General features: G+C 47.5%; 1 protein-coding gene across 2 annotated transcripts in view; it reads left to right on the forward strand.

Moving 5' to 3' along the window:
* LOC119170039 (uncharacterized) overlaps positions 1 to 24,618 on the forward strand; it is a 310,797-nt gene that overhangs the window by 284,450 nt on the left and 1,729 nt on the right. For both annotated transcript variants that reach the window (XM_075890670.1, XM_037421068.2), the window contains 12 exons: positions 30 to 700; positions 3,142 to 3,342; positions 3,991 to 4,443; positions 9,012 to 9,219; positions 10,091 to 10,573; positions 11,510 to 12,493; positions 12,933 to 13,253; positions 17,935 to 18,177; positions 18,857 to 19,120; positions 20,822 to 21,050; positions 22,445 to 22,658; positions 23,897 to 24,618. The exon at positions 23,897 to 24,618 is cut by the window's right edge and continues 1,729 nt beyond it. In XM_075890670.1, the coding sequence (XP_075746785.1) occupies positions 30 to 700; positions 3,142 to 3,342; positions 3,991 to 4,443; positions 9,012 to 9,219; positions 10,091 to 10,573; positions 11,510 to 12,493; positions 12,933 to 13,253; positions 17,935 to 18,177; positions 18,857 to 19,120; positions 20,822 to 21,050; positions 22,445 to 22,658; positions 23,897 to 23,900 (4,275 nt within the window). In that variant the 3' untranslated portion in view covers positions 23,901 to 24,618. The remainder of the gene's footprint in view (positions 1 to 29; positions 701 to 3,141; positions 3,343 to 3,990; positions 4,444 to 9,011; positions 9,220 to 10,090; positions 10,574 to 11,509; positions 12,494 to 12,932; positions 13,254 to 17,934; positions 18,178 to 18,856; positions 19,121 to 20,821; positions 21,051 to 22,444; positions 22,659 to 23,896) is intronic.

Here is a 24,618-nt window from a genome sequence, read left to right on the forward strand (position 1 = left end):
TTACTTCTCTTCTTCCTCGTCTTCGGCAGGCCGGTCACCTGGCCGACGATCGTTTCATGGAGCTTATGCCTGTGGTCACCTACGAAGGCAGCAGCAGCAGTGAAGTCAAGGAAGTGGCGCTGAACGAGCTCCGGTCCGCCTGTCAGGCTGCTTCGTGCCGGGCTCACTGTGCTCCCAAGGCTGTCGACTTCTTGGTGGTGCCTTCGCCCGACCACGTCTACCTTGCAGCCGCCTTCTCTGTGCACGAGCATGGTGACGCCCCGTTCCGATGCTCGCACAGAGTCACTGAGTCCGGCGTGCGCCGTGTGGAGGCCTTCCTCTGGGCCCTGGACCAGATCAACGCCAGCCCCTCGGTCCTGCCAGGAGTCAGAGTCGGCGCTGTGGTCTTCGACGTGTGTGGCAGCCGGGAGAAGACTTACAGGGACCTGTCTAACTTTGCCAGTGACTCGCTAGCCTCGCTCACAAGGCCCATCCGGTTGCCCGCACTTAGGCACGTGTTCGGCTTCGTCGCCTCCGGCAGTAACAACGCCGGTCAATGCACAGTCAAGCCGGCGGCCGAAGTTCTCGCCGCAGCTGCTAGCATGCCCACGGTTGCGTCAGACTCGTCACTGTCTCAGCTCGGGAGCCGCCGCTATCCGAGCCTCCTTCGCGTGCTACCGTCCAATGCGGAGGTCGCCCAGGCTGTCCTGCGTGTCCTCAGGTACGAGATATCAATCGTTCATGTGTGTGGTTGACCATTGTGCTCTGTAATTTTCTCAACAGATCTTTTTTCTGGCCACTTGTCTCAATTATGGTGTACTTGCAATGCAAGCGCAGATGCATCTGTAGTCCCATGGTTTCCCACGCTGTCAGCCATTCCCTGATCACTGCTTTTGCTAATCTGCTCACTTGCTGCTTTATAAATGTGCTGTTACTACAGTTTTCGCTGCTTAATATCTTGGGGTGGCTAGTGGCACTACGTCTAAAGCAATTTTCCACTTCATATTGGTACAGCACACAAATATTGCTATTTCTGCATTGCCTCGTCCCAATTAACCACGGATATCCGCTGGCTATCCATTCCAAGTATATACAAATTTCCAGCCATACAGATATCCAAGACGAACAGCCAATGGATGTACAGTGAAAATTCATGTCCCGTGTGGCTGTTTTCTTGATGTCCGAATTGGATGTCCGACTGGACATTGTTTTGAACGTTGACTGGCTGTCCATATAAGGACATGCCAAGGATATGTGCATTTGCTCATCAATTATTATAATGTTAGAATGTAGTGAAAATATATAGAGATCTGCAGAATGCTGATCTTGTAAAATTTCATTTAAAAAAATATAAAATTTTTTGAAATTAATTTTCGGCACAAGCATTTGATCCCAGGTTGCCAAATAATTTTGCTTCCCGAGGCAAAACAATCTGGTTGATTCAATATGTGTATCGCAGTTTGCCATAAGTAATAATGTATTAAGTGTTATTATTATCACCTGTCAACTAACGCAAATGCGGATCAAGCGCACCGTAGCAGTCGTCATGTAGGCAAACTTTCATGCGCCAGCCTCAATACTTCTCAACAAGCGGTGCACTGAAGTAGCTCAGATTCGTCGAACGTACACGTCATGTTAACCGTGCACCTCTGGATGTGTTGGGAGAAAACGCGCGTCATTGTGCCTATTATCTCCAAACCTGCTTGACCAGAGGCACGCACTGAGGGAAGTAGCACGGGAAAGGAGGGTGTTCGTGTCGCACCGCACGTTTGTACGTTGAGTCGGTCTCCGAGTGGCAGAAGGTAGATTTTTTTTAAGTGCGCCCGTGAAGACATCAACAGCAACATGTGAAGTTACACAGGGTGACTTTCCTACAAGAAACATGGAAAGGCAGCACGAGCCTACCACTGTTTTCAGCAGAGATTTCCTTGGCAAGCAGCAGCAACCCCGCTCACTCGCACAGCACAGATAAGGCCACATGTTACATATCTGTTCTTTACGTCTCATATCGGACATTTATCCATTTTTAGCACGCGTTAACTATTGTCCGTCATTTGTATTAGCTCTGCTAATACGTGGCACGTTTTCAGCTCTTCATTTGCTCACATATTCCTTGCTATTAACTGATTTAGGACGAGCACGTGGTCACTGTCTGTACACCTTCTTTAGAAGCATGTGCTACACCCATTAGTTTTTCTCCTGTGCTTGTCTGTATGTATGTATTGCAGTTACTGGAATAACATTGCCATAAGCACGCACAAGTTGGGTTTGTCGCTAATAACCTAATTTAATCATAAACCCGTAAAGAAGCAATTGCTGCTACCTAGGACGTCATTGCACTTGGAGCGGGAAGGGCATTGAACACTGAAAACTTGTAAGACTACGTACACACATTCACAATTGTGGCTGCGGACTGTGAGTTATGTGCTTCTTAGCCTTGATATATGTAGATAAGATAATTAAGGTTCGATTGTTTTTGAAAGTCCACTTGGACTTCATTTTTTTTATAATTATATTCCCAGCAGAAAAGCTTCCGCGGAAAAGACGAGCCTCCGAGTAGGCCGTGTGGGTGCGTTGCTCACGTGAAAGGTTTTTCTTGAATATGCACTATATATATATATATATATATATCCTCTGAAGGGCCGGTCAATATCTATGTTGGCTGTCCTGAAGGGATGTCAAGCGCGAATGTACAAATTTGTTACCTTTTTATTTGTACATGTGATATATGTCCATCGGACGTGCAGTGTACATTCGTGGACATTTGGTCGATGTGAGGAATATCCGAACCGTACGTCCCATCAAATGCCTACTGGATATCCGTGGTTATTTGGGGTGCTCCACATTGTAATAGAAATAAAATATATCCCTTGGAGTAGAGACCACTGTTTCCTCTGTTATGCATAAAAATCATTGAAGCAAGGCAGGCTTTTGCCTAAAGAGGAGTTGCAATGTGCAGTAGTAAACTCTTGCAAAGGATGTGTTTGCTTAATGATGTCATTACATTGTGAAAGGAAGGCATTTTAAGGTACCATTATCGCCAGTTTGGTCAACGCGGCTATATTCATGGCAGATATCTGCTACCTGCTTGCCTCTAGCATTAGCGTTTATGCACAAGAATCGCGCGCTGTATTACAAATGCCTGTCATTCGTGCACCGCAGGCACTTCAAGTGGACGTACGTGTCAGTGGTGTACAATGACCAAGATGACGAGCTACAGGACCTGTGGGAGCAGTTCGAGCGAGCCTTGGAGGGCGGACCCCTTCGTCTCGCCACCACGCTCCACCTCAAGGATGACACTTCGGACGAGGACGTACGGGCCACCGCCACCCAACTTCTCCGCAGACACAGAGAGGGTGCCCGGTGAGTGGCCACCATAAAGGCATTCCTCCGCGTCTACGATTCCCGTCAGCGCAACATTGTACAATTCATATTGCGTTATCTATATAATCAGTTTAATGCACCTGAGTAACTAACTGCCTGCATTGTAGCTGATGCTACCCCACCCGAATTGTTTGGGTTAGGCATTGTAGCTGACGCTACCCCACCCGAATTGTTTGGGTTAGGCATTGTAGCTGATGCTATCCCACCCAAATCGTTTAGGTTTTTGCCCTGTCATCGGAGAAAAAGACTCTCTTTCTAGCAGTGTTGCCCTTAATTTTTTTTGTTTGTGGCATCTACCAGTTTGCATTCAGAAAGAAAGAAGTGGGACTTCATTGAATCGCTGAGGCACCTGCCTCGTTGCACTGCTTGCCGTACTAAGTAATACATCTATATGCGTGCCACGTCGTGCATCGCGCTGACAGTGGTCTAAATCTTGCTCTTGGCTCAATGTCTGCTGGCTATCAACTATGTTCTAGTTTTGAAATGTATGCCGCTAGACATTTTCTATGACGATAGAAGACACCTTTTATGATAATTTTTTACTCATTCCGCATTCACCAACATGGATGCCAATCTGTCTTCTTCAAACTCCTCATTTGCACAATGCTCAATGCACTCTTCGCACAGGGTCGTGGTCCTGTTCCTCAAAGACAAGGCAGCCGACGCCCTGCTGACCGCTCTTCACGAGGCATCGTCCTCAGCGGCGTCGCCCCAAGCACCGGACCTGACCTTCGTTGCGCTGGGCCTCCGCGACATCCTGTCTCGGCATCCCGACGTGGCGCTGGGATCTCTCTCACTCCGGCTGGTGTCCGTAGACGTGCCGGGATTCCGCGACCACTTGCAGCACCTGAGTTACTCGGGCAATGGCCGAAACCCCTGGTACCGCGCTTATGTTGAGCAGAAGACTGGGTGCCATGGTCCTGCAGCCTGCGCAAACGCATTGGCACCACCACTGGCTAGCGGGGGCAGCGCCGGCAGTGGGATATCTTCGCTTGATGCAGATGACGTGAGCGCTGCAGAGTCTACAGTCACCGCGGTGTTCGCCCTGGCGAGTGGCCTTGACCAAGCACGTAAGACAAGGTGAGCTATAATTTTGGAAATTTCGCGGCCAATGAAATGACCAGGGTTGCCATTGGTGGCTACTTTTCACCAATTTGGTGAATTTGAGAGGCTCGTGGCATCCCGAAATTAGGAATGGTGACATGGCGATTTTTTTGGCGATTTTTGGCCTACATCTCCACTCAATTATGCATTCTATGCTCGGCGTCTTCCTCATGAATGAGCAACTTTTTTTTTCATTTTTCTTTCTTTTTGGCCCGCAAATAAATGTCACACTTTTTGCGCACTTCAGTACGTCAGCCTTGTTAATGGAGGTGCTGGTGGGTCCCCCAGGAGCCTACCAGCCTAGTTTAAATCAGCAGATTTTTTTGCGTGCGGCGAGGTTGCAGTATAAAACTAAGATCTATAAGGTGTTTTAAGCTTCTCTAAAGTTCGGCTTCTCAAGTGGCTAGACAATAGTTAGGCGGCGTGTTCCCACCATAGCTCCAACTTTTCTGAATAGCTTGTCGACTTCGTCGCTGCTGCAGTACCTGCTACTTCACTACACAGACTTTATTTTGTTATTACCACTTTTTTGGTCACACGAAGAGGTCGGCTTCTTTGAGCAGCTTTCAGCAACATGAGTAAAGCCAATCTGTAGCGTAAGCTTGGCCGCGCAGAAAGCTTGGTGCGCGCATTGTGAAGGTTACACAGTGTTTTCGAAGAAGTTATTTTCATTTTTCCAGTGTTCAGCAGATCACCATGAAAGGATTGTCATAAACGGTCTATTCATAACGGGTGTAGCCCTGCGCCACAAATTGTCTCTCACTACTAGTCGCAGAACAAGGCGCACCAAGCACTCCCATAGTAAACCGGGAAACGCGACTGGCAATGAAAAATGTCAATATAATTTGGGGGTTTTCGGTAGTACTGATTTGTACAGGGCTACCCATAATTTGCAATTGTTTTTTACTAGACATGGTAAACACATCTAGAGTGGCGATATTTTCTGTGATATTTCAAGAAAAATGGCGACTTTTGGTGACTTGCTGCTCCTGGTTTGGAGACTCTTACTTGAAAGTCAGTGGCAACTCTAGAAAGGACACAATGACATCTTTTCCTCAGCGTGAAAGCCACAGCTTTCTGCTGAAGTAACTTGTTAAGCTCATTAAGCTTGTTAAGATGGTTTACTATTTTTAATCGGCATGTGCAAGCTCGAATTGCTTATTCGGTGAGACCAAAAGTGCTTACATGGTTTTATGAAACAGCCCAAGAATCGGAGGCCTCGCGCGGCCAGCTAACACTTCATCTTCAGTTGCATTACGGGACTTGATTAGCTAGGCCCAAGCACCGAGTCGTCTACATATAGAAGTCACCTGACAGGTATTTTAGAGAACATGTATTCTAAGTTTCTCGTACTTCAGGAAGGAAAAATGCTCTATGTGGCGTCTAAGTTAGGCAAGTTTTCTTAATTTTTTCTGCTAGCATTGCCTGTTACCATAATTCAAATACTACAAGTTCTGACACCGAAATGTGGCAGACTGTACAAAAGTGCCCTTGCTTTTAACATGAAAGTGTCTTTGGTGGGGTCCACCATGGCTCTGCTCACATACTTTCATCAGAGAAGTGACGATGAAAAATATATATTAAGAAAGTGCTGGGAAAAAACACAAAGTAAGCATTCATCATATCAAATCGAACTAGTAACTTCTGTATTCCTGGCGCACAGCCCTAATCACTACGCCACGGAGCGGGCTTTGTTGCAGATGCTAATGGCAAGCCATTTATATACATCATCTTTGAAACTTTAGCGCATTTTCGTTATCAGTGGCGAGATGGCACGACGTGCTCGTGTTGGGCGTGCTCTAAAGGTCGTCGCCTCCACGAAGTGCCAAAACCACGAAGCATGGTCTCTCCTGCACGCGCGCTTATCAGGTTCGTAATTCGGGAGAGGACGAAGGTCACTTAGCATGCTGCCGTGGCCGCGTTTACGATCGGAGCACGGTGCTGACACACGACACGTAGACAATTGTAACGATTGTTTGCACTTATCCTGTGTACACTTGTCTGCTTGTTTTGTGTGTCTTTCTTTTTGTTTGAACAACGTGGTTTAAGTATTGAGACGTGACAGTTGGTATTTTGCACTTCTCGGGTGTGTGCTTAATTCGTGCATGATTTCTGCTTGAGGTGTGCCCTGGAAATTTTGAGACTCTCCTTTCTTAAGGGGGGACATGGGTCTTTAAAATTTTTTTTCTGTTTTTGGCTCAATCTTGACCAAACCTCACCATCTTGGACAGTTTTCCATGCTGATTTCAAATATGTAATTGTTTCTGAAATAGCTTCAGTGGATAAAAAGATATTAACATCTGTAATTTAAATAATTATGCACTTCATTGGGGGCTTTTTGGCAACTTAATCAAGCCAGATCCAAAAAATAAATGCATAGCCCCAATGCTGAGGGCCTTCTGTATGGGGTGATGCTATTTTTATTAATTTTTAGGCATTATATAGATAAGAAAACAGACCAGCACTTACAATGGATATTCTGTTCAATTTTCGCTCATTACTATCCATAATTGTAGTTAACAGTATGCTTCTAGAGTAATCAAAATAGCATCACCCCATAGGTAATGTTATTACAAATAAAATGATACCAAGTTTGTCATTCTCAATCAACAGTAACATATAAGAAAAACCCCTAAGGTTTAGTGTGGTGCACAAAAACATCGAACTGGGAAAAACGCATTTAAAGTTTCTAATAACTGTAACTTTTGCTAAAGGGTGCACGTTAAAGAACCCCAGGTGGTCTAAATTTCCGGAGCCCTCCACTACGGCGTCTCTCATAATCATATAGTGGTTTTGGGACGTTAAACCCCACACACATATATATATATAACTTTTGCTAAAGTGAAGCTAGAGCAATAAAAATGGCACCGTTGTATAGCTCTACATTATGTGAGTATGGCTGTACCAAATGTGTTAATGCACCTTCCCAAAATATTTGCCACAGCTCATTTAAAAACTGTGTACTGGCCGTTGAATCAGTATAAGGAACCCAGTCTACAACTTTGTGGCTGTTCTAGTGCACTGAAAACCAAAGGAAGACACATGTTATATATAAAAACATTGCCCTTTTATACATAAAACACTATTTCAAGTAAAACACACATTTTTGTCCCAGACATTCTTACAATTTTACAGCATGCCAGGGCTGTATGCAGTGTCTCTTGCAGGCTTATGTCGCTTTGCAAGTGTTGCCTTTGTTGAACTGCTCTGCAGGTGCTCCCTCCACGATTTGTGAAGCCTGGTTTTATCCTTTTCAAGGCTACGACGCATGAAGAGATTTCCTGCACTGTAGCCTAGCTTCTCAGCAATTGCTTCATTGCTCTTCGTGGCCCCCTGATTAAAGCGGCTGATGGCTTCAGCCACTGCTCTTTCTACGCTGCGCAGTGAGGCATGGGTGGTCTTGGGGACTTGTTGCCAAATTGTAGCGTGTAAGCTCTCACTAGGATTCTGGGTGATCCCATCACTGCACCTTGAATGGTTCCAGTAGTGCCGGATGACGATTCGCTGACGTGATGATCCGACGAAGTGATGCAGCTGGGCCGAATAGAGTGCACCGCTTCGGCAGGCATTCGCGCCAGCGAATCGTCGTCTGAATGTGCTGCCTCGGCAATAACAGGCACTTGCGCCAGCGAGTTGTCGTCTGAATGTGCTGCCTCCGCAATAACAGGCATTTCCGACAGCCCGTTGTCGTCAGAATGCGCTGCCTCGGCCATCTCCGGCGTTCTCGGCGGCGCGCAGGCCGCTCCCTTCTGCCGCGCATTCCACGCTCGCTTTCGTTTCCTGCCGAAAGCTTGACGAGTGTTCTTCTTCACGCGAGCTTCCCAAGCCATGCCGGCGAAATGCAGAAAGACGTATACGTCGGCGACGTCGGTACACGAGTGGGTAGCAGACGAGATAACACGCACGAGAGCAGGCGCCGACGGAGCAAAACCAACCAAAAAAAAAAAAGAGCGAGCAACCGTGGCCGCGCCGCCGCGCCAGCCAATGGTAAGCGCAAGACGGGGGGGGCTCGCCGGCGCGCGCGCGCTCTAGCCAATCAGCGGTCCGGCAGACGGCTTCGCAAAACGGGGGAGGGCAGTTGTTCTGTTGGAGCTACACCATTTTGAGAGCCCGCAAAACGCGCACAAAGGAACCAGCTTCAAAACAAGCCCAAGATGGCGCCGATCCGCCGGCTGCTTCGCTGGCGGCGCGCGCGGGAAGTTCAAATTTTCTGTTTTGCGGGTTGTTTTGCGACTCCTGTGATGGTTTGAAAAAATAGATTTTAACCTATTTTTTTATCGAATTTAGCGTTAATAATTTGAGGAGATGTGCTTATAGGTTCAAAGATTCTAAAAATGCGTTTTTCTCAAAATCGATTTTTTGGCCATTTTTTACTTTTCTAAGACCCGTGTCCCCCCTTAACGCGACAATAAAATTTGTTACTGTTGTGGAAACAGTGCACAATAAATACTCAACTAGTACTTCTGTAAGGACACGTTTCACTTTCGTGCTATAATGATTCCAACGTAGGGGGATCAGCCACGTTTTTTTGTGTTTCTGTTTAGGTGTGCAGGTGAGGACAGCAAGCCATGCGAGCTGTCCATGGACGACGCTTATCGAAACCTCGTGATAAACTTCACCCGTAATGTTCGCATCACGCGCCACGATGGTTCGGTATTCAAGTTCGCTGATGGCAGCAGCGGCAACGGCCGTGTCCAGGTCATCTACTACCGAAGCCCCGGAGTGGGCGGCATGCCAGGGGAGTTCTCGCAGGCAAGTACAGTGAAGACAAGATTGCCTGTCTGGTTGGGTTAATTAGCTTGAAACAAAATAGGGTGTTTGTTATCCTGACTCCTTTGAAGTTAAATTGGTTCCTAGTTTAGCAGGAAAATAATGATAACGATGCAAACATTTCTACTCCAGTACTCCTATATTACAACCTCCGTGGCAGCCCGGGCCTGCCTAACGAGCTCCCGACAGAGTGCCGCCTCATATTGCAAGATGCAATGCTCAATTGACCCAGGTGGCGACAAGGGGGTGTTGATGCTCCATGACATCTGAAGCTTAAAGAAGGCTCTGGATAATTAAGACAACCTGATTTCGTTAAATGTGCCCACTGACATTCTTCAGTACACATGCCTCTGGCATTTTACTTAAATCGAAATGCGACTGCAGCCACGTCTTTCATGTCAGCAGCTGAGCACCGTAACTACCACTGTACCACCGAAGCAGCTTATGTTAATGCAAGTCCTGAACTCTGCTGCCTCAAGGCACTGAATATGTGGTGTTCATGCTCGTGTATGTCAGGAGTTGTGGCATCAGTGGCTCTAGGCTTAATGTTGTGTCAATCTTAGCGTAATTTATAATTTATTCGGCATTACATATAAAAGCACGGGCATAGGTAGAAACTTTGTTTGGGGGGGTGGGATGCGGCATGGCCTGGTGTGCCACCTCCTGGCTACGCCAATGTCTCTAGGTGCAATCAATGTGTTGAATCTATTGTAGTATACAACAGTTTGTGTGCAATTGATGTGCACTGCCTTTTTTTTTCACTGCTGCTGCCATGATGACGAGTTTCACATCGTAAGTATTTTATTGCGATAGCGATCTGTCTCAAATTTGCTATTACTCTTTTCTGTGGCAGATCGGCACCTACAACCGGGACGAAGGCCTGCAGATGAACGCCAGCCTTCCCGAGGTGTCCCCTGGTCGTTCACCGTACACCATCAACTCGTCGTGCGAAGTGGACGGCGAGTGCGGGCGACACTCTCCACATCCTGGCGACGCCCTGCTCAGGGACGCTGGCGTTCAGCCCATGCTGTCGGGTGAAGACTTCCCGAGCCTCGCTATCGGCGCCGTGCTGCCCGTGCATCGCAGGGGCTCCGACATGTTCTCCTGCGGTGGCCTGCACGAAGACGGCCGCACCTTCCAGGGCATGCTTGCAGTCGCCTATGCTCTTGACCAGGCCAACAGGAACCGAACCGATGACCTCAGGTTGAACGCCGTGGTGTTCGACTCGTGCGGCACCCCGCAGCGTGCAGAGTCGCTCGTGTATGGCTATATGACGTCATCAATGAGAGAGGCCAAGGCCAAGCCACTAGTGTCCATGATCACTTTTGAAAACAAGGTTTGTTGGTTGATTTGGCGTGTATGTGTGGTCCGTTGGTGACCTGCAGTTCGGTATACCATTGTGCAAGTTCACAGGCCCGTGTTCGCTTCGTGCAAATAATGCGCTATCGGCCTCCCGATTGACTGCTCGACACATATATGACGCAGTGTTTCAGTTTCCGACATTCATATGATAATCTTAGACAGCGTTGACACCAACATATTTTCACTCTAAGCTTTTGAACACAGTCCTGCCTAGGTTTCATCCCTCTCCAAGCTTGAAGTAGAACCACAGAAAGCGGAGTTAGCTGGCTGAGCTTCACCATAAAAGAAACTGAATCTTTAAAATACGAGCGCAAGAAAACATAATCACATGTCGTGAACTATAGAATTTGTGTTGTCTCTTTAGTGACAGTGTTTGCACAGGTTCAGTAAGCTGTGCAAAACAATGAACCTTTATTGGCACTTGTTCAAAGTTACGCATATAAGCAGTGCATGCAACAGGTGTGACTTCGCTCAGAAACCATTCCTGTTAATTTTTCAAAGGGCTAGTGGAAAAGCACCGCCTTTCTTTTTGCACCCCCCATTCAGCCCGCACATCTTTCGTACGCCAGACCAACCTCCTTCCACGCACAGTGACGTCAGCTCGGCGATCGGCGACATTAACTTCATTACCGTTTATTGAGACCTAGTTTAGCCGAATCGACAAGCAGCGTGCTGCATCACATCACCGATTGCAGAGTTGATGTCGCTGCGTGTGGAAGGAGATTGGTCATGCCCAGCAAAGATGCGGAAGTTTGTTTGGGGGACATTAAAAAAAGTCAGAGCCTGTTTAGTGGCCCTTTAAATGATGGAAGAGAAGATAGGAGAACGATAATATGCACTTAGCATCACTAGTTTGTCATCTATAAACAACTGGCTAATTTATTTCTTTTTGCTCCCATTGTCATCGCAGGTTGCCGAAGAACTGGCGCCCGTGCTGAAGGATGCCGGTGTTCCACTGGTCCTGACAAGCACAACATCAAGGTTCACCCAGGAAAGCCGACCCGTTGGGATCCAGACTCTGCCTCCCATAGTGTGGCAAGTGGAGGCCGCGCTGGGCCTGCTGCGTCACTACGACTGGAGCTACGTGTATTTCCTCTACTCCGGCGACGAGTTCGGCCATGACGCCTACTACCACGTGACCAAGTCTCTTGCCAGGCTGGGCCTGTGCGTTGCCGACTCACAGAGGGTCGACCCGGACGCCACCGAGGAGGACGTCCTGGCCACGGTACTCAAGCTCACCGACTCGGACGTCCGAGTCGTCGTCGTGCTCACCGAAGACAAGGAGGTCAGCAACCGGATAGCGGTCGCCGCGCGGAAGGCTTCGCTGCTCGAGCGCTTTGTCTGGGTCGGCACCGAGGGCTTCAGCAACAATGAGCACTTGCTCGAGACACTGCATGGTGCCGACGTGGACGTCTTCTCGCTGAGGTTGGACAATGAGCCACTGCCTGACTACACCCGCTTCGTGTCCTCGCTGACGCTGGGCCGCCACGAGCCAATTCCAGATGCCTGGTTCGAGGAGTTCTGGCAGCTTCAGTTCGGATGTCGCCTGCCCAACGCACGCCGAGTACATGAGCAGTTCGCGCGCATCTGCACGGGCCGGGAGAAACTGCAAGTGCGGCAAGACCGTTACGTGTACCACACTGTTGACACGGTGATGCGCATCGCGGCGGCCGTACGGGATCACGTTACCAAGAACTGCCCGACGGCGCTTACAGGTGGACTGGACAGCCTCGAAGGATGCAAGAAAAGTGCGTTGCGCCGCGAAGTGAGCATGACGCTGCTGGGCACGGACCTGGAGAGCTGCTCAGAGTGCCAGCCGTCCGCCATCACCACGTTCGGATACCGAGTGCTCAAGATGAACGGCAGCAGCGCCCGAAACTACACCTACCAGAATGTACGTTAATTTTCATTTACAAGTCGTCTGCCATGTGTGTGTTGCGATTGTTGCCCTAAGGGGTCTAGATTCTTAACACACGGTACCACACATTGGTTGTTGTCAGGCTAGTTCAGTTTTCATTAGTTTAGTAATCGCTTTGTTTTCGAGAAGTTGTCGCACCGAGCGTATGAAGGAGTGTAAAAAAAAAATGCACTGCAGTGAAGCTTTCCTGCTTTTTTTTCTTTTTACTCTCAACTTTCTTTTTTCATGACTGCACAATACGCTAACCGTTCGATATGAACCAATTGGCCTACTGCCCTCTCCACCCTTTCAATAAAAGCTCCTACTGCTTCTACGGCCCTCCCCGCCCCATCAATAAAAGATAAACCTATGTACACCTATGTGCCAAGCTATTGTACAATATGCGATTGTACAATAGCTATTGTACAATATGCAGGTGGGCTCTTTCTTCAAGAACGTGCTGTTTGTGGACGACGGTCAGGTGGACTTCTTTAGCGGCGTGGCGCCTATGTCGACTTGCGTGCGCGACTGCGACGAGCGATGCCCGGCGTCTAGCGCAGCTGTGGGTGTGCCTACGGACAATGAGTACCTGCGTCAGCACCGCGAGTCCCTGGCGGCCAATTTCCGCACTGTGTGGGGCATCGTGGTTACGGCACTGTCTCTGCTCGGCATGGTGCTCGTCATCATCTGTGCACTCTACTTCCTCATGGCGTTTCCCGTCACCGTAGGCACCACCGTCCTCGGCTACATGATTTTGGTGAGCATGTGGCACCCGCCACCTCAACAGTTTATCGAATGATTGATTATCCGGTGAACCCGCTGCTGTGGACTAGTGCTCGACATGCTTACCAGAAAGGCATGGCACTGAATCCTGACCGCAGCGGCTGCATTTCGGAGGTGAAATGCCACAGACCCACGAACTTAGATTTCAGTCCTGGAGATTTCCTGGAGTCCTGGAGATTTCAGTCCTGGCACGGTGTGGTGTCTATCTGTGCCTTCTCTTGTTCGTGTTTCGCTTAGTGCTACATCGAGTTCTTTTAGATTTCAGTGCACACTTACGAACCCTAGGTGGTCCGAATTTTTCGGAGCCCTCCAGTACAGCGTTCCCCGTAATTATACTGTAGTTTTGAGACTTAAAATGCCAGCCATTATTATTGATACCGAACTGAATATCATCATTACTGTGACGTCATCCATAGTTTATTTTTGTAAACTGCGCACTTCAGTCTTAGATCCGTGAAAATTGAGGCGTTCGACATTATCTTTATTTTTAACCAAGGACATCAGTATTAATAATCACCAGTGTGATTCATGAACCTGTTATATTTCGCTGATTAATATTTTGTTGAATCAATCACTCTGGTGAAGGTAAGCTTTCGTAACTGAACACATTACGATTCGCTTTGGTTATCAGTGAGAGATTACATATCGCAAACAAAAAGTCCCTGAAGCTGGCACACTGTGCCAATACTGCACCGCATATGTTTATCATTTCACTCTTTTGAGAATTCGTTTTCAGTTATTGTTGTATCTGAAGCACTTCCAAGCAATAGCCACTGTAGCGTGGAGTGTACTCAACAATTTTTTTGGGCATCAATTTCAGCACACACTTGTTTTGTCTGTATCTTTCCTCAGAGCCCATCACCGTGACCTGTATGAACACTGCAGCCCTTTCAATGGCGTTAGCTGGCAAGGTCAGAGCTGCACACTAGAAACAAATAACCGCTGCCATGTAAAAAATGGCAAGGTATAATGCACATTGTGGATCAAACCTGTCACGATCACACATAACTTGACCCATCAAAAAATCGGGAATACAGTTAAACCTGAATGTAACGAAATTGACCAATTTTCGGAAAATGTGTTATAAAGAAGATTTTGTTATATGAAGGTGCAGTATGAAAATTTGAAAAATAAACGCACAAATTAAACAACTGAAAGCAGAGTTAACCCGAAACACTTATTTAGCGGTAAAGACCTGCAAATTATTTGTGATAGCAATTGTATGGATACCCTCGAGGGGGTTCTTGCCATCTCATCCATGTTTCGTAACAAGTTCAAATCGATTACATACATGCAACCACGCATCGTAACCTTTACAACCTTTACGAGCGGGTAAAAGCTCGCGAGTGCTGCTGAAGCAAAGGTCGAATGAACGGGCACATCTTTATCGCCTGGGAGCCATGTGCCATAACACCCCCCCATGTGTTAGAACTGCCTTTGGATGCTCATACAGAAACCAAACCGCCAGTTTTGCAGAGCATAAAAAAAAACGCAGGGGGTGGGGGTCACTCGAGTAGCAATGGTGAACTTTGATGTTAAAATCGTGGTCGGGATCGCTGGCGCGCGAGCAATCTCGGTAATCATCAGTTCGCTTTCAATGTGAAGAGGCTGTGCGAAAAGAGCACTTCTCACTAAAGCGGCCGTATTTGCTTACACCAGTGCTGTCGTGTAGTTGCCAGATCTAATCGGCTAATCGGGAAGGCTACGTCCTTCTAACTCGCGGTGCAAACGGAAACGCATGATGAGTCGACTTCTCAAGATTCGTCATCACCGTGGCCTCGGAGAGTTCCTATCGGCGCCTAATCTGACACCTCCCCTCTGTAGTGATGACACAGCTGTCCGCATTCTAAGAGAAAAAATCACAGCATATTCACGGAGTGAATGATGAGTGAGGCAAAGCGTCCGTCCGCCCGTCCGCCCTTCCATTCGTCAGCGTGACCATCTGTGTGTCAATCCATGCGTCCGTTCGTCTGTCCATGCGTCTGTCCGTAAGTTCATCCATCCGTCTATCCGTCCGCGTGTTTATCTATCCGTCTGCTAGTCTGTGTGTCCGCCCGTCCGTCCGCCCGTCCGTGTGTCCACCTAGTGAACACTCAAGTACCGCCATCTCCCCTCTCGCAACCACTGCGGCACATACTGTGCCACCGGTGGCTGTGAACATACATACATACATACGTACATAAAACATACATACGTACGTACATGCATGCATACACACATATATAGGTACGTACATACATGCATACATACATACATACATACAGAAGAGGAGCGACAGACCCATGGCATAAGGAGCTTCGCCCATAATAAAAAAGCATACCTGAACATCGTCGGGGGCCACGCCATATGCGCGCAGTGAAACCATGCACGCATGCATGGCCTTGAAAGGGACACGGTTACTGCGGAAAACTATTTTCTAAAGCACCCTTCATATCCATCGCGGCCCCACATATGTAACGCTAACTAGAAGTGTGACACTGCCAACGCGCAGAAGTAGTTTTCCATTTCTTGTTTTCTATGGTTTGGAAGCAGAGGGCGTATCTGCGCATGCCCTCGTGGGAGCAAGAACGGCCGCAACGCTGGCTCGTGTGGCGCAGGCCCGCCTGCCCGCCACCTCGTGCACACTTGAAGTTGCCGGGGCCACGAGCAGTCTGCCACCGCTTCACGCTTCAGCGGCGGGGGGCCGACCACGGAAGATGCATGCTCGTGCCAAAATGACAAAATCCGAGGCGAAATTCCTACATCATCCGTGACGAAAATTCGTTATATCAAAGTTGTCTCCCGCCATTACCGTATTTACTCAATTCTATCGCGCCCTCGATTGTAACGCGCACCCAGTTTCCACGACAAAAAAAAAAAGTAAGACATCGATTGCAACACGCACCAATTTTTCTCGTTGGCTGCACGATCACACCACTCAGGAAAACAACTCCTTTCAGGAGCATATTCCTTTTAAATATGAGGTACGGGGGAAGCTTGTGCCTATTTGACGTGCAACGGAGCATTGTTGTCACTCCAGTTTTACCGTGGCCCAATGTCAGCGCATGAACTTGCTCGCCCCCTTCTTCTCGACGGTTGTGGTGCCAGGCATGTCGATGTAAAGAGGCGTCTGATCGGCATTCCCAATTTTCCCAAGCAGGTAGCTGTTGTTGTGCCGCAAGTTTAGGACGAACCTCTGAAAACTGTGAAGCTTTTCATAGTACTCCTCCAGAAACTTTTCGCATATCTCCGTTCGCTTTCGGAGGGAAAAGCCTTTCCTCTTCATAAAGTTAGTTAGCCAGCACCTGCTCGCTTTAAACTGGCTCCGCATTAGCCCTTTTTTTAAGGCTGACTGCATAGCCTGCACTTAGAGCAGTTCTGTCATCACGGGCCGCTGTGCCGCTCACTGCTCAATCACATACGTGCGGAGCAGCGCTTCAATTTGCGGAAACCGACCATGCTGTGGTCCACTGAAGCCTTTGCGTGAATCTTTGCTGTCGACAATCTTCTGCTTTTGTTTCCGCCAGTCCCGCTTGCATGTTTTGGGAACTCCGAACGACCGCGATGCGGCCCTATTGTTTTATTTATTTTATTTAACAATACGGTCAATCCCGTCAGGGATCTTTACAGGAGTGGGTTGCAAAGTGTCAACAAACATTCTATATTCGCATACTTATACAATTGTATGGGTACCAAAAAATCATGGTATAAAATGATAATTATGGACCTACATTATTAACGAGGCACATGTCTTAGTCACATGTGCACACACTGAAAAAAAAAACACGAAAAAGAAAGAAAAAGGTAAGCTCGCCACATACAAAGTTGGTACCGACTTCCACCTGTTTAAACCACAAATGTACTGGCATTTCCATCCGTTTCGGCACACGCGATGACTTTTCTTTTAAAAGCGACATCGTGGTGCACTCTTTGAGTTTTTGGAGTGCGCCCTTCCATGCAGTTGGTGCTAATGCACTACAAGATGACAAAGTCCTCAGCACACGTATGAAGTGCCGCACATGGGAAACACATAGGCAGAAATGGCCGACGCGCCATGCCGACGCACGTAAGGGGCGGCCATTTAGGAAATGCTGATGGCAATAGAATAACCGTTTTCATTTTTTTTACGTACTCGATTATAACGCGCATGCGATTTATGAACTCGCTTAACCGGAAAAAAGGTGCGCGTTAGATTCGAGTAATTACGGTACTTTGTTACATAGAGGTCGAAATTACAAGTGCTCTTACAGAACAAATGCGGGACACAAAAGAACTTCGTTGTATTGAAGAATTTGTTATAGAGGTTCGTTATAAGCAGGTTTAACTGTACATGCTGGAAATAGATCCCTCCTGTATGCTACATTTTTCCACTCCGTCTGTTTGAAGTCGATATTTGGGATCGTGTAAATTTTTAGTAATGCTAATAACGCACCACTTTCGGCAGTTTGAGAAACTACAGTACAATTGAACAATCATATAAGTTGTGTACCACATACCATTCTGAAATACCGAACCAATATAGATTCTATACTTTTGTAATTGTAGATTCTGTGCACCGATTGTCTATGTGAGTATCATAGATGATGTCACTCTCAGTTCAAGTGCTCATGTGCTCTGCTCATTTGTTTTCTATAGTGCATGCGAGTGTTCTGGCTTCGTGCCTCAACAATGTTCAGGTCGGCCTGCTGGCCCTGTACGCGGTGAACTTCGCCTTCGTGGTGGGCGCCACCGAGGCAACCTGCGGCGTGCGCCGCTTCCTGATGGGACTCGCCTACTCCATCGTCTTCTCCGGCATGCTCGTCAAGGTGCTCAACACCTGGCGCCTCATGGGATACCACCAGCGCATGCACCATGACACCACGCAGCTCAGCAGCCCCGCCGGGCTTCTCGTCATCGCCTGCGGACTCGTCGTCATACAGGTATGCTCCATCACCTGTGTCCGTGTTCAGCTTCTCAACGATATTTGGGGGGAGGGGGGATGGTCAAGGATGAACGACATGCTTCTGTGCAAGCAACAACTTGTGTTTATGGCTGTCCTCATAAACTCTATTGCGACAACTTGAATGTGCAGAAAGTTGAGGCTTCTGTATATTGCAGGTTAATAGGGTTACTCCAAGATGAGTAAACTCTCATAGCCTCTAGACATAAACAGTTTGCTTTATCGATTAATGATTAGCTAGACCTCAGATTTATGACATGACACTCTGTCCGGGAAACGGCTTATCGTTAATGCTGGCAGCCGGCTCTTGCTCTTGTGTATTTTCTTTCCCGCAGGTTGTAAGTAATGACTACGAATGCTGTGAAACTGGCTGTTCCTCAGGCACCTTTTCCATTTATCTATGCCTCCCTCTGCTGTTTTAGTATGCTTTTGGTAGCGGCGGCACGTATAGCTTCGTGCGGTAATCTGGGAGAAGTGCAACCTGCAGAACGAAAGCCTTCAAGATTGAGAGGCTTGCGGAGCAGATATTAGAGTGTTTCACGTCTTTTCTGGAATGGCACATGTGCTCTGGCACCGTGAAAAAAAGGTGGGCAGTTAACCCTTCTCACGCCCATGACTAACAAGTATTGAATGCCCTGCTCTGTTTCCTTCGCGCGCAGGTCGTTCTGACGGCGGCGTGGCTGGTGCTGATGCCTCCTCGCATCGGCTTGTATGAGCGCGTGTGGCGCTGCGCTCCTCCCGCATCATTCGAGGACGAGCTCGTGGTCTCCATGGTGTACGTGATGCTCCTGCTTGCAGTCACCATCCTCTTCTCGGTTCTCACATGGCCCTGCCGAGAGAACAACGGCGAGTCGCGATGGATACTCGCCTGCTGCGTCTCCGTCGGGCTCGCGTGGCTCGCCTGGACTGTGCTCAGCACGCAGGTCAGTGTTTAGAGGCTACAGTGTTTCTTGGAATACTTCAACGCAGCGATTTTGGTCTGTTTGATGGTGTGTCTGTCGCACGATTTAGCCACCGGGTGAAAGTACTATAAGCATTTTCTCAACGTCCAGCCATTGTGACCTGCTGGCTGCGTGGATGCTTGTGAACATTGTCGATGAAAAAGCAAGTGTTACGCACATTTGAGGTAAAATAGTGCGTAAGTATTAGGTGGCGTGTGTCTTTATTTATGAAATGGATAGTTATGTAATTCTAAAAACCACAGTGCTTATTACGCTGCACTGACAATTCAACGCTATGAATGAAGGGAGCGTTTCCTACAGGTGCGTAACCAGATATATATATATATATCTTTTGTTCGTGGGGAATGGGGCACCTTGATTTCGAGGAGTGCACCCCCTTGGAATGGTCATTTTTTTCCTTCTATGCCACGGCGAAAAAATATTTGGGAAGGGAGGGGGTAGGGGGCCTGGGCCCGGTATGTAAATCACTTTCTGTCTACGCCTCTGATTTTCTACGCTTCGCTAAAGTGACATGGTGCAGCCACCTACCAGTGGCCGTGCGTTCTAGAAAAAACTTTCATTTCTTGAAATTACTGAGAGATGGCATCCATATCTCACGCAGTGCCTTTAGATAGAAGATTAGTTTTTCTACGATTTTTGCCAGCGAAGCATGCAGTACGCGGACAGTTTTTACTACCTGCAGATCTTTTCAAAACTGGTTGTTCATCTACACTGCCTTGTTAATAGCTAGTGCAAACTTGGCGAAAATTATTTTAAATCGAAAATAAGGGTTGTACAATGATTCTCTCCAGATTTGTTGCTAGAAACTTATTTTGGAGCGTGTCCGACACAACCCTATATCTAAACGACAGTTATAGCGCGAGAACAAATGACGACACAGAGACAAGAAGGACACGAAAGACACGAGCGCTAACTTCCAACTGAGTTTATTGCGCAGAGCGCAAAAATATATAGAGGAGACAGTAACCATGTGACAAAAAACCATATGGCACAAAGAGCAGAACATGAGTAAGAGAAAAACAAAAACCTAAAAGAAAAGCACAAAAAAGGCAAAGAAAAATCTATAAGGAAACAAAACAGAAAAGTAAAGATATTATAACTACTTCTCGTGCTATAGCTATCATGATGCCATACCAACTAGCCCAAGCTGCCGCACTCCTATATCTAGGCTTGTGCTTTTTGTTGTGTGTGGCTTGGAAAGTATCAGCTGTTGTCAAGTCACATGAGCAGGTGCGGACTCGCCGCTGCTCTGATGCATGCTAAACCTACTCTGATTATCAACGCCTAATGGGCAATCATGTTCATCGGCCTGTTTTAATGCTGAGATTGCGGAATTTTATTTTCACCTTTCATCTTTGGATCTTTGAGATCTGCCTGCAGCAAATCCTACCATTCCCATTGTCATCCCTGATGCGTAGTCGCTAGCCTTTTATGCTTATTTCTTGTACTGTGATGCGGAACGGTCTCGATAATAGCACTTCGATTATTGCAGAATCACATCATGTGTAAAAGCAAGCTGATCATTGAAAGCTCAAGTAGAACACAGATTCCAAAGACTACATGCAGCAGTAAAACAGAGAAAGTAGCAGCGGGACGTAATAATGCACGTTTGGATGCTGGCATCTGCACAAACACTGACAACACACTGGCATGCAACCGCAGCTGCCAACGCGCTACCGGGACGCAACCATTGCTGTGGCAAACCTGGTGTGCGCCACCCTGGTGATGCTGTGCCTGTACCTGAGGAAGGTGTACCTGTACAACAAGCTGGCTCGCCAAGCCCGTGACCAGGAGATTAAGGCGCGTCTGCAGCCCAGGGGTCCTCCTTACACGCCTTCTGTCTACGGGACGCTCCACAAAGCCGCACCCACAGTAGCACCCGTCTTCTACGGTGAGTGCGTACTTGTGTAGGAAGCGTTGCTGCTACATTCGTACTTGGCCACTTGAACACGCGCCTTAGGGTCATTTACACTTCTGCCTCACGGCTGCTCACCCAGTGCGGACAGCCTTCCCTGCATCTCTCAAAGACTGCTCACTTCAAGCAGTCAATACGTGACGGGCGGAGAGCCATTTGCCTTGTGCAAAGTGGGCATGAGCTCGAGCGTAAAGTGTACTTCACGGTATACATTTTACTCAAGAGTATATCTAGGTGCATCCCCTAAGAATTGTTATCAGAAAACAGTGATGTGTATTCCTTGAGTACAAGTCTAGTACTGGCTGATATCAACTAAATTGTGGCAAATTCTGGTTGGTAGAAAATGGCGGCTGAATGTCGCCGAATGGGGACTAAATGGCAGCTGATTTTGGTTATTTGTGGCTATTTGAATTATAAAGTTTTAAAGTTAGATAGGCTACTCCTTGGCATAGCAGCAACGCTTCATAAAAACATCAAAACTGAAAATCTGTTTCGTCGTAACACGTGTGTCTCTGGCCATCTGCTCTTGCATATACAGGCAACACATTGGGTGGGCTCTGTCTAGCTTTTTTTTTTATAGCGAAAGCTATTATCAGATCACAACACGGGTTACGTGCAGTAACATGCTGCCCGCTGCCGCCGTCAGTGTTCGTAACCACATCGCGCGAAATGAGGGAAAAAAAAAAACCTTCCACTAATGATACAGTGGGGCTTGAACCTGGGTCCGCTGGGTGCTAGCCCAATATTCTACCACTGAGTTACGCCGGTGATTGTGACTTGTTTTCAAACTTGCCTTAGGCAGGCTTGATGTCAGGAAAGCAATCACGTTAATACGACTTATAAAGCATTTTACAACAGTGAAAGAACAACCAGTCGTCACACAATGCGATTAGTGTAACAAGTGGGCCATCTGATGCTCCAACCCACTACAAAAGCTTGTTTTTGTTTCCCTAATAACTGTGGTGCATACTCACTTCAGCCATAATTCCTCATCGTCGTCAGCCACTTCATGGACATTTGGCACAAAATTCCTAGCAAGTGTTTAGTGGATACCATGCTTCTCGGAAAAGTGATGAAAAATTGCATAGTGAATGCCGGCCTACTACCCAAAAGTTTATTATGAATGCCCTAGTGGATACCAAGGAAGTGTGCTTGCAGCGGTTACCAAATGAGTGTTTTTAAAAGGCTCCGAAAGGGTGCTGACGAAAGTTAATGCGTTGGAAGATGAAGCAAGAGTCTGGGGAACGAATCACAGTGGGCACATTGTACAATCTCGTCTACAGCGTGCCCAGTCTCCCGTGTACGTTTTATTATTGAGCAAGGTATCAAGGCAACAAGAACATTGAGCGAAACTTGACTGGACTTCGCAGGTTCTCAGGGCACGCTGACCACAAGCAAGAAGCTGAATGGCCAGTTCTCACGACTGTCGACGGACGACCTCGCGTCGGACGGCTCCGGCTCGGTGCAGGTGCAGGGTGCCGACCTGTACCCTCTGGAGATGTATGACGGAGGCAGCCAGTTCCAGCCGCCGAGCTCCCTCTACGGGAGCATGATGATGCTCGACGACAATGTCGCGTACGCCAGGTACGTGGGCTGCATCCACTGTACGTGCACCATTATTGTGCTGATAAAGATAAGTTCAATGAGTTATCACAGGTAGAGATGCTGGCAGCATGCAGAGGAACCTCACAGAAAGAGAATCGATTTTGTTTAGATGCATACTTTTACAATAAAGGGCCGCTCTCCATGCCTTCATCGCAAGTGTCGCCCATGTTCTGTGTGGGTGAACCTGTTTAAATGCACCAAGATAAGAGAGAGAGAGAGGCAGTTTTTCTCCCACGACATTATTTTTGAGTGGGACTTCTTCTCAAGCCATCGCGCCATCATAGACTGCTCTCTTGCAGAAGTCGCCCTTTTGTCATTACAGACTTTTGTTTTAAAGCACATATTCCCTGCAACACGTGGTCTCTTCTCACCTTAACGTGTATGACTGCACCGAATGGGGCAGCACTCTTCACTCCGCCGAAGTCTTCCTTTATCACCGCGGCTTACGACTGCCCTTTGCAACTCTTGGTCCAGTCTATCACGCGGATAATGCACTCTATCGACTGGATACTCACCATTTTTCGGAGCAAAGAATTTTAGGACACTGGTCAAGTCCGTTCTCCGTGCAGAAGGCTTTGAAAACATTATTACGTTTCTTAGGGAGAACTGGCCTTAAAGACAGCCTTTACGCAGTGTTCTATTCTTCTTTAGTTTATATTTGCTTTGCTTGCTGTTTTTATATTTTAGTTGCTCATAACATTTTTTTCTTATCATCTTTTATTATTCTTACCCCCTTCCCCAGCACATGGTTTCCAGCCGGTCTTCTAAGAACTGGCTAACCTCCCTATGATTATGCTTGTTACTTCGTCGCTCCTCCTTGGTCTCACGTTTGCTGTAGTTATGTGCCGTACGTTAGTAGCGCTTTTCAGAAGGAGTCTTTTAAATCAGCTTATTAACGGAGGCCACACCGCCAGGAGGCAAGTGTCTTTTTTGCCTTAGTGAGCGTTTGCTTGCCGACCCTTTTTGCTCCTTCACCATGTGCAGTAACACAGGTCTGTACACATATTACGGCAAATGTAGCTTGAGCACACACCTCACTGCATGCTATCAATGTCCCTCAAACTCCATCCATCTCCCTTTCATTCTGTTTCCGCTTTCCTATACGTACATTAGAAGGCTAGGCAAAATCTCCTCCGGCTGCTGTCTGGTGGTTCGTACGTTGCAGTGGTCAGCTTTCATATCATCTAATGTACCCTTCTTTGTTTTTCTGACTCCAGGTGAGGTCACCCAAGCTGACCTCTAGTTCCTCAGGACCTTTTACAAGACCTCCTACTACCCCACAAGCCGGTCACAAGTTGTTCGCCTAGCTCACGAACAAGCATCGAGGAAGCGAGCGAGCGGGCGGGCCATTAAGGCTTTTGCCATTGCCAAGTAGCGGTCGCCCACCCGACTGTTGCACTGCTGAACGACGTCGAACGCTTTGCTAAGCTACGTTGTTTCCTTTGATCGTGCTTGTGCTGCCTGTTACTTAACCTATCCGCCAGCAATGAACGCAGTGCAGGAAAAAAGACATTTGCGCTACTTACTTTTTTGATTGCCACCAGCCTACGTCAAAACCCGCGCGATTGCTCAAGAGAGCACAGTGTTGTAACCTGCTCTGTTCACGACGGTTCAAGAAGAAATCAAAACTATATGTCGCAGAAAGGAAATGACGTGTCATCACCTGTACAGTGCTCGTTAATTATTTGTGTGCGTGTTTCCGTAACATTGTTGTCTGTCCTATTGTGTTTTTGAAGTCTCACCCGAAATGCGAACTAATGCCAGATGCCCCGAGTGCCGCGCTGGATAGATTGCTTGAGCAGCTTTCTTTTTTTTTCTTTTAGCTTGTTCGCTTTGCTGGAGAGTTGCAGTTTTTTTTTATTATTATTATTCTTATCGTTCGACGTACTAAGTGCGATGTTTGCTCGCAGATAATCGCTGTCTTTCACAGATCATGTGT

Source organism: Rhipicephalus microplus, chromosome 3 (genome assembly GCF_043290135.1).
Source record: "Rhipicephalus microplus isolate Deutch F79 chromosome 3, USDA_Rmic, whole genome shotgun sequence".
In the NCBI taxonomy this organism is placed as follows: Eukaryota; Metazoa; Arthropoda; class Arachnida; order Ixodida; family Ixodidae; genus Rhipicephalus; species Rhipicephalus microplus.